This window comes from Cyprinodon tularosa, unplaced genomic scaffold, assembly GCF_016077235.1.
Source record: "Cyprinodon tularosa strain WSP-4 unplaced genomic scaffold, ASM1607723v1 ctg222, whole genome shotgun sequence".
Classification (NCBI taxonomy): domain Eukaryota; kingdom Metazoa; phylum Chordata; class Actinopteri; order Cyprinodontiformes; family Cyprinodontidae; genus Cyprinodon; species Cyprinodon tularosa.
The window spans coordinates 1,643,631-1,657,917 of NW_024038830.1; the positions used below are offsets into that span (position 1 = coordinate 1,643,631).

Consider the following 14,287-nt stretch of genomic DNA (forward strand, 5'->3'; position numbering starts at 1 on the left):
AAATGTATTCATTAGAAAATAGTTTTAGCCCGGAAAATTTTTTTTGCTCTTACTGCGGGTCTTGAGTAGCCTGCTAAACCAGACTAAATGTGACATTAAATGTGTAATTTAGTCTGGCCCCGATGAATGAGACATCGGAAGATAGTTGATGAGAACAACCCGTCCTCTTTTAAACCATGTTTGTGCCTATTGGCCAACGCTCGGACCAATGAGTGCAACTGACTGTGACGTAGTAAGCGCAACAGAAAGCTGGTGTGAGTGTGTGTGTGTGTGTGTGTGTGGGGTGGGTCCGGGTTGGGGTGTCCGGGTTGGGATGTAAACAAACAGCCTGTCAGTAAAACAGCGAATACGTCCTTCTTAAAAATGACTGAGCCTAGAGCAGTGGTTCTCAAACTTTTTCTGTCATTCCCCACTTTGGACAAGGGGGAATTTTCAAGCCCCGCCTGTCCCCATCGCCCCAACACAATGCTAATGAAATATGCAACAATCTTAAAATGTTCCAATTTTATTGAAGTAACAAGTAGTATCTAAATACAAACTATCTACATAAAATAACAGCAAGCTCAAAAATAAAGAAAATAAAAATGCAGCTGTGTCAAAATTTGTATCAAGCTCAAAGATAGAAAAAATTAAAGTGCCACTCTGCAATCTGTTAATAAAAGAAAAGAAGTGAAATCCATCTGGCAATACAGGTCTATTTATCCCTGCATTAGTGGCTGCAATGAGCCTGTTTTGCATTGCACAGTTTCTCAAAACGGGGTTGCAGGCTTGATACTGCCACTCTCAAGTCATGCTCAATGTTCAGCTGAGATCTGTATTTTGTTTTCAGTGAAGCAACAGCTGAAAAGCCCATCTCAAAGAGATATGATGTGGCAAAGGGAAGAAGAATGCACACAGCTCTCTGCCCGATGAGTGGATACTCCCTCTCCACTCCAAACCAGAATTTACTATGAGTCTGAGCATTAAACCTGAGCTTCAGGGTGGAGTCAGACGTCATTTCAATAAACTGGTCCTATTTATTTAAGATAAAATATTTCAAATTCAGTTAATTATGATCAACCTGCGCCGCCAATCCCGGCGCATGTGCGCTTTATTTGCAGTCTGGACGCTGAGGGTAAACATGCTGTGTCTCTGACTGCAGCGCTGAGAGGGACTCCTGCGATAGCGGGGGAGAACGGGGTTGGGATGGGGGAGGCGCCCCACGGCAGCACCTGCCGCTGGAGGACAAGAAAAGGAACGATACGTGCTTTCACGTAAGAGTCTCCAAAAGTCGCTAATTTGTCGCTAGTCGCTTTTTTGACAAAGAGTCGCTGGAGGGGTCTGAAATATAGCGACAAAGTCGCTGAGTTGGCAACACTGGGGCACGAAAGTTTATTCCGTTACAAATAATATGCCGACGTCACGTCAATCATTATTTTGGCACTTCAGTTCCAGGTGAAATTTTTCTCATATCTAATGTTCTTTTAATTAGACTGCATGTAGGCTAGTAATGATTACTTTGTGGGTTTGATTGGTCTAAAAAGCGGCAACATACAGCTATAAGGACAGTTTGCTCTCACACGTTCTACATTTATAGTCACACACACACACACACACACCCGAACTTGGCGCGCCCCACCTGTCACGTCTCAATTCCCCACCAGTGGGTCGCGCCACACTTTGAGAAACGCGGGCCTAGAGCCTCTTCCTGCTCACGTTTCAATGAAAACCCCAAGTCTAATCCTTCCAAAACTGATTCCAAAGCTGAGTAAAACGACAACTGTTCAGTAGTTGTTGCCATCTTCCTTCTTGTGCTTTCTCCAGTGTCGTGCAGCTTTATCGTCACACCCTCAAAACACCGCCCGCTTTGCATCCAGAAATTCAAAACACATCACTGCGTTGTGATTGGCCCGCCAGTTCTAGGGCCTGGGGCATTGATCGAGGCTAGACCAACTTGCAGGCAAAAATGATTTTGGCCGTAGTCGGGTGGGGCTAGTTTACTAGGCTAGGTCTTGAGGTAAACAGACGAGGTCAGTCTCATTTTAAAACAAAACCCCTAAATATTGCCAGGATCTGCCACTCTATGACAAACATCATCATCAGCACTGAATTAACTATAAAATTGTCTCATTAAAAAGACATCACGCCTTCTGAAACTCAAGATTGAATGAGGAAGCATTTTTACTTTGATTATCAGTGTAAATGTTTGAAGATTTAATAAAGCCTTGTATAATTGAAGGAGAAATTACAGATAAGCTTGAAATAAAGATGGGTGACATTTGTTTATTTCTGTGTGCCTGCTTTGTCCCGTTTCAGCCCCATGAACCATTGAATTTCAGGATTAAGTGTAACAAAATTAGAAAAATACTCTGCATGCTGCCCAAACCTCTCTGATCCTTTTGATCTGGATGAAGTTCTCTCTTCCCCAGCTCAGCTCGTCCTGCAGGGGCATTAAAACAAAGAAAACTCACATTTAATTTTTAGGTTGCAGTATTAGCAAAAATTCTTATTGGGCAAAAAAAAAAAAAAAGTCAAGCAAATGTTTTGGGATACCGTATTTTCACGACCATAAGGCGCACCGTACTAAAAGGCGCATTTTTTATATACAGGTACATGTCCTCTACTACTTTAAATACCTCTACTGCGTATTTTAAAAATACAGCGGGCCCAAAACTGAGTATGACTGTGCTTTATTCATGTATTTATTACGAAGTATTAATCAAACCTGCGAGCTGGCCATGAGACAGACATATCGCAGATGACACAGCGCTGTGATGACTCCTAAATTAACTTGAAATCCTGAAACCTGCAGACGGAATATGTTCGCTTTTATTGCCGGTATCCTGGTGCCTGCAGTTTAGATTATTTAGATGAAAAACACCTGCCAGCCACCGCGGTGAGGCTGCTGTTGAAGGGATTTCTGCTGTCGGTGCACCGCTGGTATGTGGGGGTCTGAGCGCCTCCGACAGAAATAGATAATCTGGATGAACTGACTGCAATTAAGTTTTCAGGTGGCCTTTCTCACTTAAAAACATATTAAAACTACTTTATTCCCACTGATCACAGCAAATATAGCTGCAAGATTTAGATTATTTAGATGAAAAAACACCTGCCAGCCGCCGCGGTGAAGAGGAGGAGACCCGCCCAGAGGCTGCTGTTGAATTAAGTTTTCAGGTAGAAAAATAGAGCGGGAGCAAAACTGAGTATGTTTGTGCTTTATTCATGTATTTATTACAAAGTATTAATCGAACCCATCAAAGTCATCCTCCTCTGTTTCTGAATTAAACAGCTGCGCTAAATCAGACATGCCAATTTCCCCTTCTTCGCTGTCAGTCACTTTCCGTGCAGCGCAGCTCCTCAGAAATAATGCCGGCTTTTGCAAAAGCTTGAACAACAGAGCCAGCAGACACGTTAGTCCAAGCATCTGCAATCCATCTGCAAACGGTGGCGTAACTTGCCCAGCGCTGCCTTCCACTTATCCTGAAACTGTGGTCTCCGTCTGTCATCCTTCGCTCCCACGCCGCTCGCAGCCTTACTTTGAACGGCCGCTTCACACTGAGTGTCGAGCGGTTGAAATTCCTTTGTCAGACCCCCGGGATAACGGCGAGCACAGCATCCATTTGATTCACCTTTTTTTTCCACATCGGCTGTGAGATGGGCACGCAGCGATGGTGATGCGTGGAAAAAAGCACCTGGTCTCCTCACATACACCTGCCTTTCATCATTTCCAGCCTTTTTCATTTGCGTTAATGTCATCAGAGCGCTGTGTCTGTCTCGCTGTCAGCTCCCAGATCAGCTTCTCTGATTGGTTGATGCGGCGCGTCCAGCAGCAAAACTTCAATTTTTCCATCTCGAGCAGCAGCAGCGCGTTGGCGGTGCGGAAGATACTTAAACGCTCCCGAGGCGCTGCGGCTGCTGCTCAAAACGCGCTTTTTGCTGCACCTATACGCGCGTCAACCATTGACTTTGCATGTACACTCGCTGCTTCTGCTGCACCTGCTGGGTCCGGTTCACACCGATGTCGAGCGGTTGAACAGCGAGCACAGCGTTAATTTGTTTCCCCATGTTTTTCACATCACTTGTGAGATGGGCACGCATGGAGTCACATATTAACAGCGATGGTGATGAGTGGAAAAAAAACACCTGGTCTCCTTACATTCAGCCACTCTTTCATCATCTCCTCAATGAGGTGGTCTCAAAAGTCGCAGTTACAACACACATAAGGCGCACCGCACCAAAGGGCGCACCGCACATTTTGAGGGAAAAAAAAGACGTTTAAGTGCGCCTTATAGTCGTGAAAATACGGTATATGTTTACCTTAGGATGCCTCAGTTGTCCATTCTTTTTAGCAGAGTACCAGGCCTAAGTGCATTAAAATTATTTTTAAACACTATTGCATATTAAAATCTTGAAGATGACATGAAAGACAAGATTTATAATCACCCTGAAGGCATTAAGGATGGCTATAGAGTCACTTGGTGTACCATGGGCAAATGCCAGCTTACTCCTGAAATCACAGAATAATAACATATGTAAAGATTTAAGTGACAGAACTGCAGCATGTGAAATTAATTGGACTTGATTTTCAGATAGTCTAAAATTGTCAGTCTATGGTGCTCTCCATGTAAAAATATCTACTAGACTGCATATACATGACATTCAGATACTGTTAAATAACATGAGGAGTTGGGCACAGTGAACATAGATATTAGAAATATAGAAACTTCGCTCAAATGTTTAAAATTTGCCGATCCGGTCTTCACAGGGCCGCTATCTTGAATTTCCCTTCTAGTATCGTGTAATCTCGCTAAGCTCACATCTCGCGAGAATCCAATCCTATTGGTTATATGTCGGTGTGAAGCAGCACGGAGGGGCGCCGTTATCGGAATATGGAATATCTAATATCCCTTCGGACAATTTCATTGACGGGAACAAGGAAGTTGCGCTGTTGCAAACAAGTAAGCTTGAAACTTTGAAAAGTTTATGAAAACTCATTGGATGACTGATAATTATAGGATTATTTTGGAGGGTTTTTTTGTTCTTTGGGACAATACTGTCCATTAGTAATGGGTTCATGATCAGTGATGGGTCGATACTGTGTCACTGAATGCTGATACCTGCTGGACACTTACAATTCCTATAGGCAGCCTTTTTGACACAGATTTGATGACCTATAATATGATTTAAACTATTGTTTGCTATAATGCATTACTTTATATCTATAGTTTGAATTTAAAATGTTTGATATTTTTAGATTCAATCCATAAATGTGATCATACAACGGCAACATTTAAGTGAACAAGTGAATAAGGATGTTTCTGGACTAGGATTTATCAATTTAATTGTTTTTCAGCATAACTGATGAGGAGTTTGTGAATTTGGGGAAAATTAAAAGAGTAAACAATGGGAGAACTACAGAGAGAGCAATCTTCAGCTTCTTCAAGAGCAATTAGGTAAGAAATGTGACTTTTGTGTTAAATATTAACAACATTGGATTAGTAATCACTGGTTTCAACCTGAAATTAATGGGAATCTCCAGCAATATTAATTTAAAGTAAGGTATACATTTAGAACTCTTACTGTCTTTGTTGCTTTTTTTTCAAAATGTACTAGATACTATTCTTTTGTGTGTTTGAAAGAATTTAATGCCAACGCTGACATTTATCAATTCCAAAACCAGCAGGGATTATAATCCAAATTGGCCACCCCATGCCTATTGTTTCCTATCAGGAAGGACAATTGACTTTTAACCCTATGAAGCCACCGCACAAAGCCTGAAGTTTTGGTACACCAAGGTGTACACCCTATCAGATATTCCTAGTTAAAAGCCTGTTGAGACACGTGAGCTTTAGTATCTTTGCTGTGCCACAGTTTAATTTTGGTTGCAGAATGTGCCATTAGTAACCGCTTGATGTGGCTTACCTGTGACCGGCAAGCTGCTGCATGGCTGGGATGGCAAAGAAGGTTCTCAGAGAGTGTGACGCAGCTGAAAATAAAGACCAACCAATGTGTAAAGAAAAAGCTTAATAATATAAGCAATAAATACACATTCGTAATGGAGATGTAGCGACTACAGAACATATTTCCCATTCAGCCACCAGGTCTTCTTCAGAAATAGGAGAGGCTGCTTAAGAGTCCAAGATGCTGATTTAACCAGCCGATGGTGGGTAAACTGATGCAACTCCAGTTAATCTACAGTACAGTCCAATCGTTGTATTTATTTAAATACTAATTTATTGCCCATTTATTTCACCAATTCCTGTCGTTTGGCACTTTAATAATTGCCTGCTGCTTTTAAAATGCTTTACAAAAAAAAGTTGCTTTGCCTTTGGAAAATAGCCGTATACAAAGTTATAAAGGGGAGGAAAAAAAATGACACCAAAAATATGCTGCTTTTTGAAATGAAAAAGATCAAAAAGAAGCTATTTTAATACATAACTGTATGTAAAAAACATGACTATGGTAGTTTTATACAACTTTTTAAGAGATAGACTAGATGGACAGACTTTATGAGGCATCTTTAAAATATTGTCACTCTGTCCATTAAGTTCTTTCAGAGGGGGAAAAAAGAAATGCATTAAGAAAAACCATAAGAGAGAGCATCTCCCTGAAGCCACACAGCACTCAGCACTGTCTTTGAGCTGAAAATAAAAAGGTTAAAGCTTTGCATTCAATAACAACGACCCACTCTTCTTTAAGATGGCGTCATTACATCATCCAGATGATTAAAAAAAAGGTTCAAACTTTTTTTTTTTTAGAAAGCTACACTTGCGTCGAAAAGTATTCATAACCTTTAGCTTAGCCTAGACTTACTTCAGCATAGAGTAAAATGCAAAAAACTGAAATCTAAATAAGTGTTTTTTTTCTTAAAATAAGTGGATTTTTTCTTATATTGAGGAGGTAAGAGAGACGCTTTGAAAATGGAACAAGACATTTACACTTAAAATAAGAAAAAAAAAACAATTGCATTGTATTATTTCAAGTGCATGTTATCTGATTATCTTATTTTAAGAGAATAAATACTCATTCCATTGGCAGATCATCTTATGTACCTACTCAAATGAAGAGTAAATACTCTTAAATTAATACAAGTTTAAGTATTTCTAGATCCTTTTTGCAGTGTAAGCAGACGGATGGAAATTACCCAGTAGATAGATCTTTTGAGGCGGTGGATTTTAGATGCCCCCTTAACAGCAGAGGAGTAGAGTGTGATGACTCGCTACAAAGGAATCTGTTAGAATGGGTTGTATTTCTACCCAAACACAGGGCATTATGCCTCTAGCAGCATGACTGTACTAATAGCCACCATTCAAATATCTCACATTAAAATGTAAAAACAAAATAATTACATATTTAATACAATTAAAATAGAACACGCAGGTCCAGATTTTTTTAACTTTCAAAGTTGATTTTTGGGTGAGCATAATATAATGTTTTACCCAGGGAAATTTCAAAATGGTATCTGGCTAAGCACTCTGCAGAGGGAGCTAAACAATAGTGATGGGAAGGTCTTCTAATTTTTAAAAGCTATACCACAAAAAAGTAATTAAAATACAAGTTGAAACAAGCAAAAAGCTTGACAGCTGCAATTTCAAAGAATACTTTCAAATCTTTATTTTTTATTTACCTAATCATCAAGATAGTATTTTCTTTTAATTGTAAATAAAACAACTTTATTAGATTTTAAGACACACTATTACTTTCAACAATAATTTCTTTGTGAAATAAATTATATTCTTATTCAATGTCATTTTAAGATAATTTTCACCTTTAGTTTAATACAAAATGTTAAGTTTCATTTAGGGCTGGACAATATAGAAAAAAAGCTTATCGATAAAAAAAAAATGCATATTGATCGATATAAGATTTGAAACCATATTTTATGTCAAAAAGTTGGTTGTGTTATCAGACTTCGTTTTCACTGGTTCCCTACACATTTTACAGATGACTGTGGTTTGTTTTTTGTCCGACTTGCCATGACCGAAATACTGCCAAACTGGTGAACTACAAAAACCTTTCTTTGGAACAATTTCTTCCGCCTCTCCTTGCTGCGACATCTTCATGTGCTCTGTGTTGTGGTTTGAGAGGGAGGCGCTTTGTGAAGGCGTGCCTGGGTCCGCGATTGCGATTAGTTGGGAGGAAGTAGTGACTAGCATAAACCTACCTGATAGGCTACAATGAGAAGGAAGGAAAACTGCGTTTCTTTATCGAACTTTTATCCACCCTCTTTTTTTCTATTGCGCCACACGTCTATCGATCGATATATATCGTTATTGAATTATCGCCCAGCCCTAGTTTCATTTGATACATTCAATAGGAAAACATAACTTATTAATCCCAAAGGGAAATTGATTGATTGTTCTTAAGTGCATGGAGAGCTGGGCTTTTAGATCCAAGTTACCTAATTTTCTAACAGTATAAAATGTTAATACCAGACTATAAATGAAACATTGTCAAAACGAGGACTAATACAAACCCAGTACACATTTACAATTTTTCAAAGGAATCTTATTCAACAACTAACTGCGCCATACTGGTTGACTGACCTATGATGAGACATTCATCCAGACAGCCAAAGACATGACCCAGGACAATCATCTTTCCTAGGTAAAGGTCCACAGGAAGGCTGGCAATCACTCGGCCAAGAAATGTCAGCTCACCATCCTGGCTCTGACTTCCTCCATCCGCTTTTGCAGACAGTGCACCCATCTGAAGAATTAAACACCCAAACAGCATAAAATGTGCACCATAATATGCCATGTTAGAAATGTTTACAAATGCTAAGAGCTCTGATTAATCGTGCAACAAGAATATACATTTCACCTTGCAAAAAAACATTACAGCGATTCCTCAACACACTGGACCATTACTTTTGCCAAATCATCAACAGGCATTTGTACAAACTTCCCTTACACCTGTGCTCTAGTGAAACCCCTGCTTCACTTGCCTCTATGAGTTGGAGCACTGTCCTGACAATATCAGAGAGGTTGGGCGGTGAGAGCGCTTTAGAGAGAAGGGTGAGAGGGTCTCCCATGTCCAGCAGCTTGACTTTTAACAGGATGTTTGACAGAGGAGCAAGCTAAAGAAAGAAACAACATGCCGGTTAAAGACAGCTTCTTGAAGCATTTAAAGCAAAAAGGTTTGTCTCTCTCTTACCTGCATCCCAGGAGTCATATATTCTGGGATTTCATTTCTCCAAAAATGTTTGGTCACAAGACGGTAGCAGTAACCTTTTGACACACGGCCGGCCCTACCTGTTTGGAACATATTTAATATGAGAAATCTGTAGTCAGCAGGACTTTGCTTTGCTGAAATATCATCAGTGTCAGCTTTTTGTTTCTGAGGATGTGCTCTCAATGGCATGACCTGACACTGAAGCACTGACACTACTAGTAGGGTGACCATATTTTCATTTGGGAAAACCAGGACACCTTGGCGCGGTGGGGGGTTTGAAAGAACAAATGTCTCATCATCGGGATTTGCTCCGTGATCAGAGGAAATGTTACTTGGCGCAGAACAGTGGTGAAAATTGGAAGTTCAGTTTAATATAATACAACTCTGTGAATAGTTCAGTCTGAAATGAATGAAAATAGTTGTTTTAATGGTTATTGAGTCAGATATGTGGCGGTGATGTTTGATTTATCTAAAGGTTTTTATCTGTTACTGTGTAAATGGGTTTGGCTGTAATTTAAGGACAGATTCTAATAGATCTGCAGAGTGGGAACTATAAATCTGATAGGAGTTTAATTTTTTTATTTTTGTTTTGCACAATATGCTTAACTAAGTATTTTTTGTTGTTGAATATTAGAGATTTTGCAGATATATTTTTATACATACATTGTTTAGATTTACTTATGTATTTCTAACCCTTTTATAGTATAGAAAATCCCTTTACTGTCCCACAATGGGCAAATTTACAGCAGCAGAAAGATTATTGAAAATGGTCACACAAATGAGGACCTTAGAAAAATGTCTAAGAATAACATAATAGGGAAGAGTTAAAATATAAACAATACAATTCTGTAAAGTGTTTTAACAATTTAAAACTGGAGAATTAATAGCCAATATGCAGCTATGGACATTTTTACAGTAATGGATATTTGAAAATAGCAGCAACATCAGAGATGTGCAAAATGACAGCAGCATGTTATTTAACTGACTAAGGTTTCTATCATTACATTTGATTTTATTTGTTCCTGCTACCAGTGGTTGGAACCTTTATTCCACTCTGGATTCTTGTGAGTGTAGTCTTTGTTCGCTTTAACTTTAAAAAAAATAAATAAATAAACAAACAGTTTTGAAAACCTCGGTATTCATTCTTTTCCTGCTTTGTGTGTCAACTTTCACGGTTGCTAAGCAACAGAGCATACGCGTAAAACCCGCCGAAGGGTGGACCTGTTCGAATTTACAGACAAAACTCTTCTGGCCTCCTTATTTTCAAGGACTTCGAAGGATCCAGTCTAGGTAGACCGCGTCCTTGGAGGATGCAGCCCAGGTTTTTGAACAGAGCCTCTGATTAAGAACAGGGCTGCCCGCACTGACGCGGCTCAGGGATTACGTCACACGGAGCGTTGTGCGCAGTGAAATCAGGACATTTCCTCACTTTCTAAAAAAAAAAACCCGGGACGCCCGGGACAGGACGTGAAATACGGATATGTCCCGGGAAATACGGACGTTTGGTCACCCTAACTACTAGTAGCTTTCTGTTTACAGTCCAAAATCTATAATAATATGCTTGTCAAGATGAATTGTTATTTTAAATGGATAGTAGGTTCTTAATTAGGTTTTAGAAATGTTAAGCCAGTTCTTTGTGAGTCAAACAAAAAAAGAACTTTTATTAGCCTTAAATTAGCATGCAATTCACAGCTTTAGTAAGCTTTTTTGAGAAATGTTGTTCATATCTGATCATCATTTGGTTCCAATATGAAATGCTTAGACCTCCATAACAGAAAAAGTTAACAGACAAAAAAAGATGGCTTGTAGCGAAAAAAAAAATCCCCCCAAACCCTTAATTTAAGTTGTGAAAACATTAAATTGTATGATTTTGCTGCTATGCATATCATTTAGACCAATTGATTATTCTACATATTATTCAACATTCTTTAGAATGTTTTTTTTTTTCCCCCGGTCTGTGAAAATATCAATAGGACACACTAGAGAGACTTTGTCTCCTGGCTAACATGGGTGCCCCACAAGCTTCCCCCAACAGAGCTGGAGAAGGCGTCTGGGGACGTAGAAGTCTGTGAGTCTCTGCTACCAGATGCCTGGTAAGCCTCAGGCCGCAAACACACGTTTTAACTCCCCCACCCTCTCTGCTTCACTCATGCCCCACCTCCAAGCTCCACCCCTGTCACAGCATTTGCGCGGCTACAGCATGCGACCAGAAGGGGGGGGGGGGGGGGGGGGGGGGGGGGGGGGCGATTCAGTGTGTGTGAGCTGTGATTGACACTCCATCAGACGCTCCTCTGGCTGTGATTGGTTGTTTTGACTCGTCCCGAATTATTCTTTCCAGATTGAAATACAGGCAGTAGGCGGTACCAATTGAAGCAGTTTTTTTCACAGGTTACATATCACATGTACTGCTGCTGGGCATAGGGACAGTTTTAGCCAATATGACAAAAAAGTGATTTTTAAAAACTTACAGACTTCAGCTTTAAGAGTAGTAAATGAGTGTCTCACAATGGGAATGCCATAGATAGGGCCCTATAAAATCCGTTTTATTTTTTCCCAAATACCGTTTTTTCCATTTTAATTTTTGAAAATTCCGTTTTAATTTTTGCGAATTCATTTTTTTTACCCTTTACTGTTATTTCAGTCGTAAAAAGAATGTGCTTTTAATGTTGATTAAAATGTACACAAATAAAATAGGAATGACCATACATTTATTGAGGTAAAAAACACATTTACTCAGTACTTTTACTGCATGATGCAACCAGAGGCGGATCTAGGGGGTGGCTACTTGGGCTTCAGCCCCTGATGTTTCCCCAAAAGCCCCGGATCCTCGCTTTTGAGCTGATCTGAGTAAAATGTGAAGTACTGGAATTCACCAGATGGTGGCAGCATGTGCAGGAAAGCAGCCTGTAGCATTGCCACGCAGAAGAAGTGTTTCCCTCTCGTCATTGCCAGCTTCAGGAGTCGTGCACCTCCGCGCAGCAAATTTAAACAGGGATAGGCCAGTGGCGGATATCAATGGATATCAGAAGCTTTTTTTAAAAGCAAACAGCTGGACTACCAGCACCACCACCAGTTGTTGCTAAACAGACTGATGTCCCAGGTATGTGAAGCTTTGACTGAATCAGAGCCTTTTTTTCTGAAGATGGAAAAAGATGGAAAAAAGGAGTCAACATCTGCACCCTCAGGGCTAAGCCCCTGATCTCCTAGAATCCTAGATCCGCCCCTGGATGCAACATAACACTGCACTCTAAGTACTAACAAAATATTAATGGTTATGAACCAATGGTTATAAATAAAAGTGTTCCATTAGCTTTTTCAAGTAAAAAAATAAAATAGGACCTCTCAATTTCAGAATTATAAAGTATTTCATAAAGAATCATATTTTCCATACAGTACATTAAAGTACATAAAAAACAAGGCAAAATACAGTTTCTCAACTTTTTCGCCGAAAGCGGAGCTGTGGAGAGCCGCTTCGCCATTTTTTCAATGTTTTGATGGGGGAGGGTGAGCGGAAATTACGTAGCGGGAGGGGGTGTGTCGCCCAGATTTGTGTCCCCCGGTGTGCATTTCCCCCCGACATACGTTCTTCTCCCACACAAAAACAGAATTTCATGTCAAATGTAGAAATTCTGCGTTTACACTCAATTCCGCGTTAATTTGCCAATTCCGCAATACCGTCCCCGATTCCGTGATCGCGGAAATTATAGGGCCCTGCATAGATATGACCTCACAAAAAGTTCCTATTTGAACCTGAACTCTTCAAAATCATGACTGTGAGAGTAGAGGAATTTAAACCACCATGACAATTTAAAAAAGTCAAACCCAAAACTAAATTTACATCACATTTTTTAAATCACTTTACTGCTGGAAAAAGTGTTATGTTAGTATTTTGTTCCTATTTTCTTAAAATGTTCTATCTTATTTATCCGACATTGTACATTGTTTCTTTAGAGCTTAACACGCTGTAACAGTCCTAGATGTGTGCTGAAGATGCTTCACCTTTGCGCTGATTGCAGTTGCTTTTGGATGCCCAGGTCAGACGCAGACACTGATAATTAGTTTCCTTGTCATACACCAGCTGACGTGCTAAGCAGAAGTCAATAACTGGGGGAATAAGACATAAATCTGTTACATTTAAACTATAAACTATTCTAAACAAGCTACAATTTGTATTAAAGTTAAACAAAAAAAACAACCGTATTTGACGTCCGGCACAGTCACTGAACTCTCAGAAATGTTGGTTGAGAGGATCACCTGACATGGGAAAGATATGAACAGAACATTTAAATACAGGGATTACACTTGATTGGATTTTAAAGATAAAATGGACAGAAATAGCTAGTTCATTCCCTTATCGACAGTAACTACCGCAACAATGACAAAGAACACCATAACCATATATTATATCAGTTACAAACGTAGCTGATATAATACAGAGGTTCCCAAAATGGGGGTCAGAACCTCCTGAGGGGCCATGAGAGACCAAGTGACAGATCTAAACAGGACTTTCTTAATCACTGCTATCTGAGGGGTCAAAATATATCATGAAATACATCCATGAGAATGTTCCATGAAGTACATAAATGTACCATTGAAACAGCAGATATATTTATGTAACACATGGTTTAAACAAATATTAAACATACCATTCAAAGTGTTGTACATTATTCTGCAGTTTAAACCATGAGCAAAGAGAACAGTTTAGTTTGAACTGTAAGCCCCTCCCCTAACCTTTTTTGCAAAGCTCTCCACCCCAATAAATAAAAAAAATAAATAAGCTGAACTTTATTGATCACACAATGGAGAAATTTACTCTCGGCATTTAACCCATACCCTTTGGTCAGCAGTGGGCTGCCACTGTGCAGCGTCCGGGTAGCAATCAGGGGTTAAGGGTGCTTAGAGACCCAGAGTGGCAGTCTGTGGGTTTCGCACTCACAACCTCAGGATTCCAAGCCCTATGCCCTAACCACTAGGCCAATATACTGCTCCCTACCTATGTTTCTTCTGCTGTGACCCTTTTTAGGCTGTTTTGTTGAAAATATAGTAACAGACACCAGAGGGATTCACAACTCTCCCCTTCATTGACCACCATACTTCTCAGTTAACAAAACGTGACCAAACTTAGTAATGGGGA

At 39.8% G+C, this 14,287-nt stretch overlaps 1 protein-coding gene across 1 annotated transcript in view; it reads right to left on the reverse strand.

Annotated features, from left to right (window-relative positions):
- tdrd9 (tudor domain containing 9) overlaps positions 1–14,287 on the reverse strand; it is a 57,436-nt gene that overhangs the window by 23,077 nt on the left and 20,072 nt on the right. The window contains exons 11-19 of the mRNA XM_038286181.1: positions 13,350–13,407; positions 13,153–13,257; positions 9,136–9,233; positions 8,927–9,058; positions 8,526–8,688; positions 5,902–5,965; positions 4,423–4,486; positions 4,297–4,341; positions 2,366–2,419 (exon numbers count right to left, since the gene is read on the reverse strand). Of these exons, the coding sequence (XP_038142109.1) occupies positions 2,366–2,419; positions 4,297–4,341; positions 4,423–4,486; positions 5,902–5,965; positions 8,526–8,688; positions 8,927–9,058; positions 9,136–9,233; positions 13,153–13,257; positions 13,350–13,407 (783 nt within the window). The remainder of the gene's footprint in view (positions 1–2,365; positions 2,420–4,296; positions 4,342–4,422; positions 4,487–5,901; positions 5,966–8,525; positions 8,689–8,926; positions 9,059–9,135; positions 9,234–13,152; positions 13,258–13,349; positions 13,408–14,287) is intronic.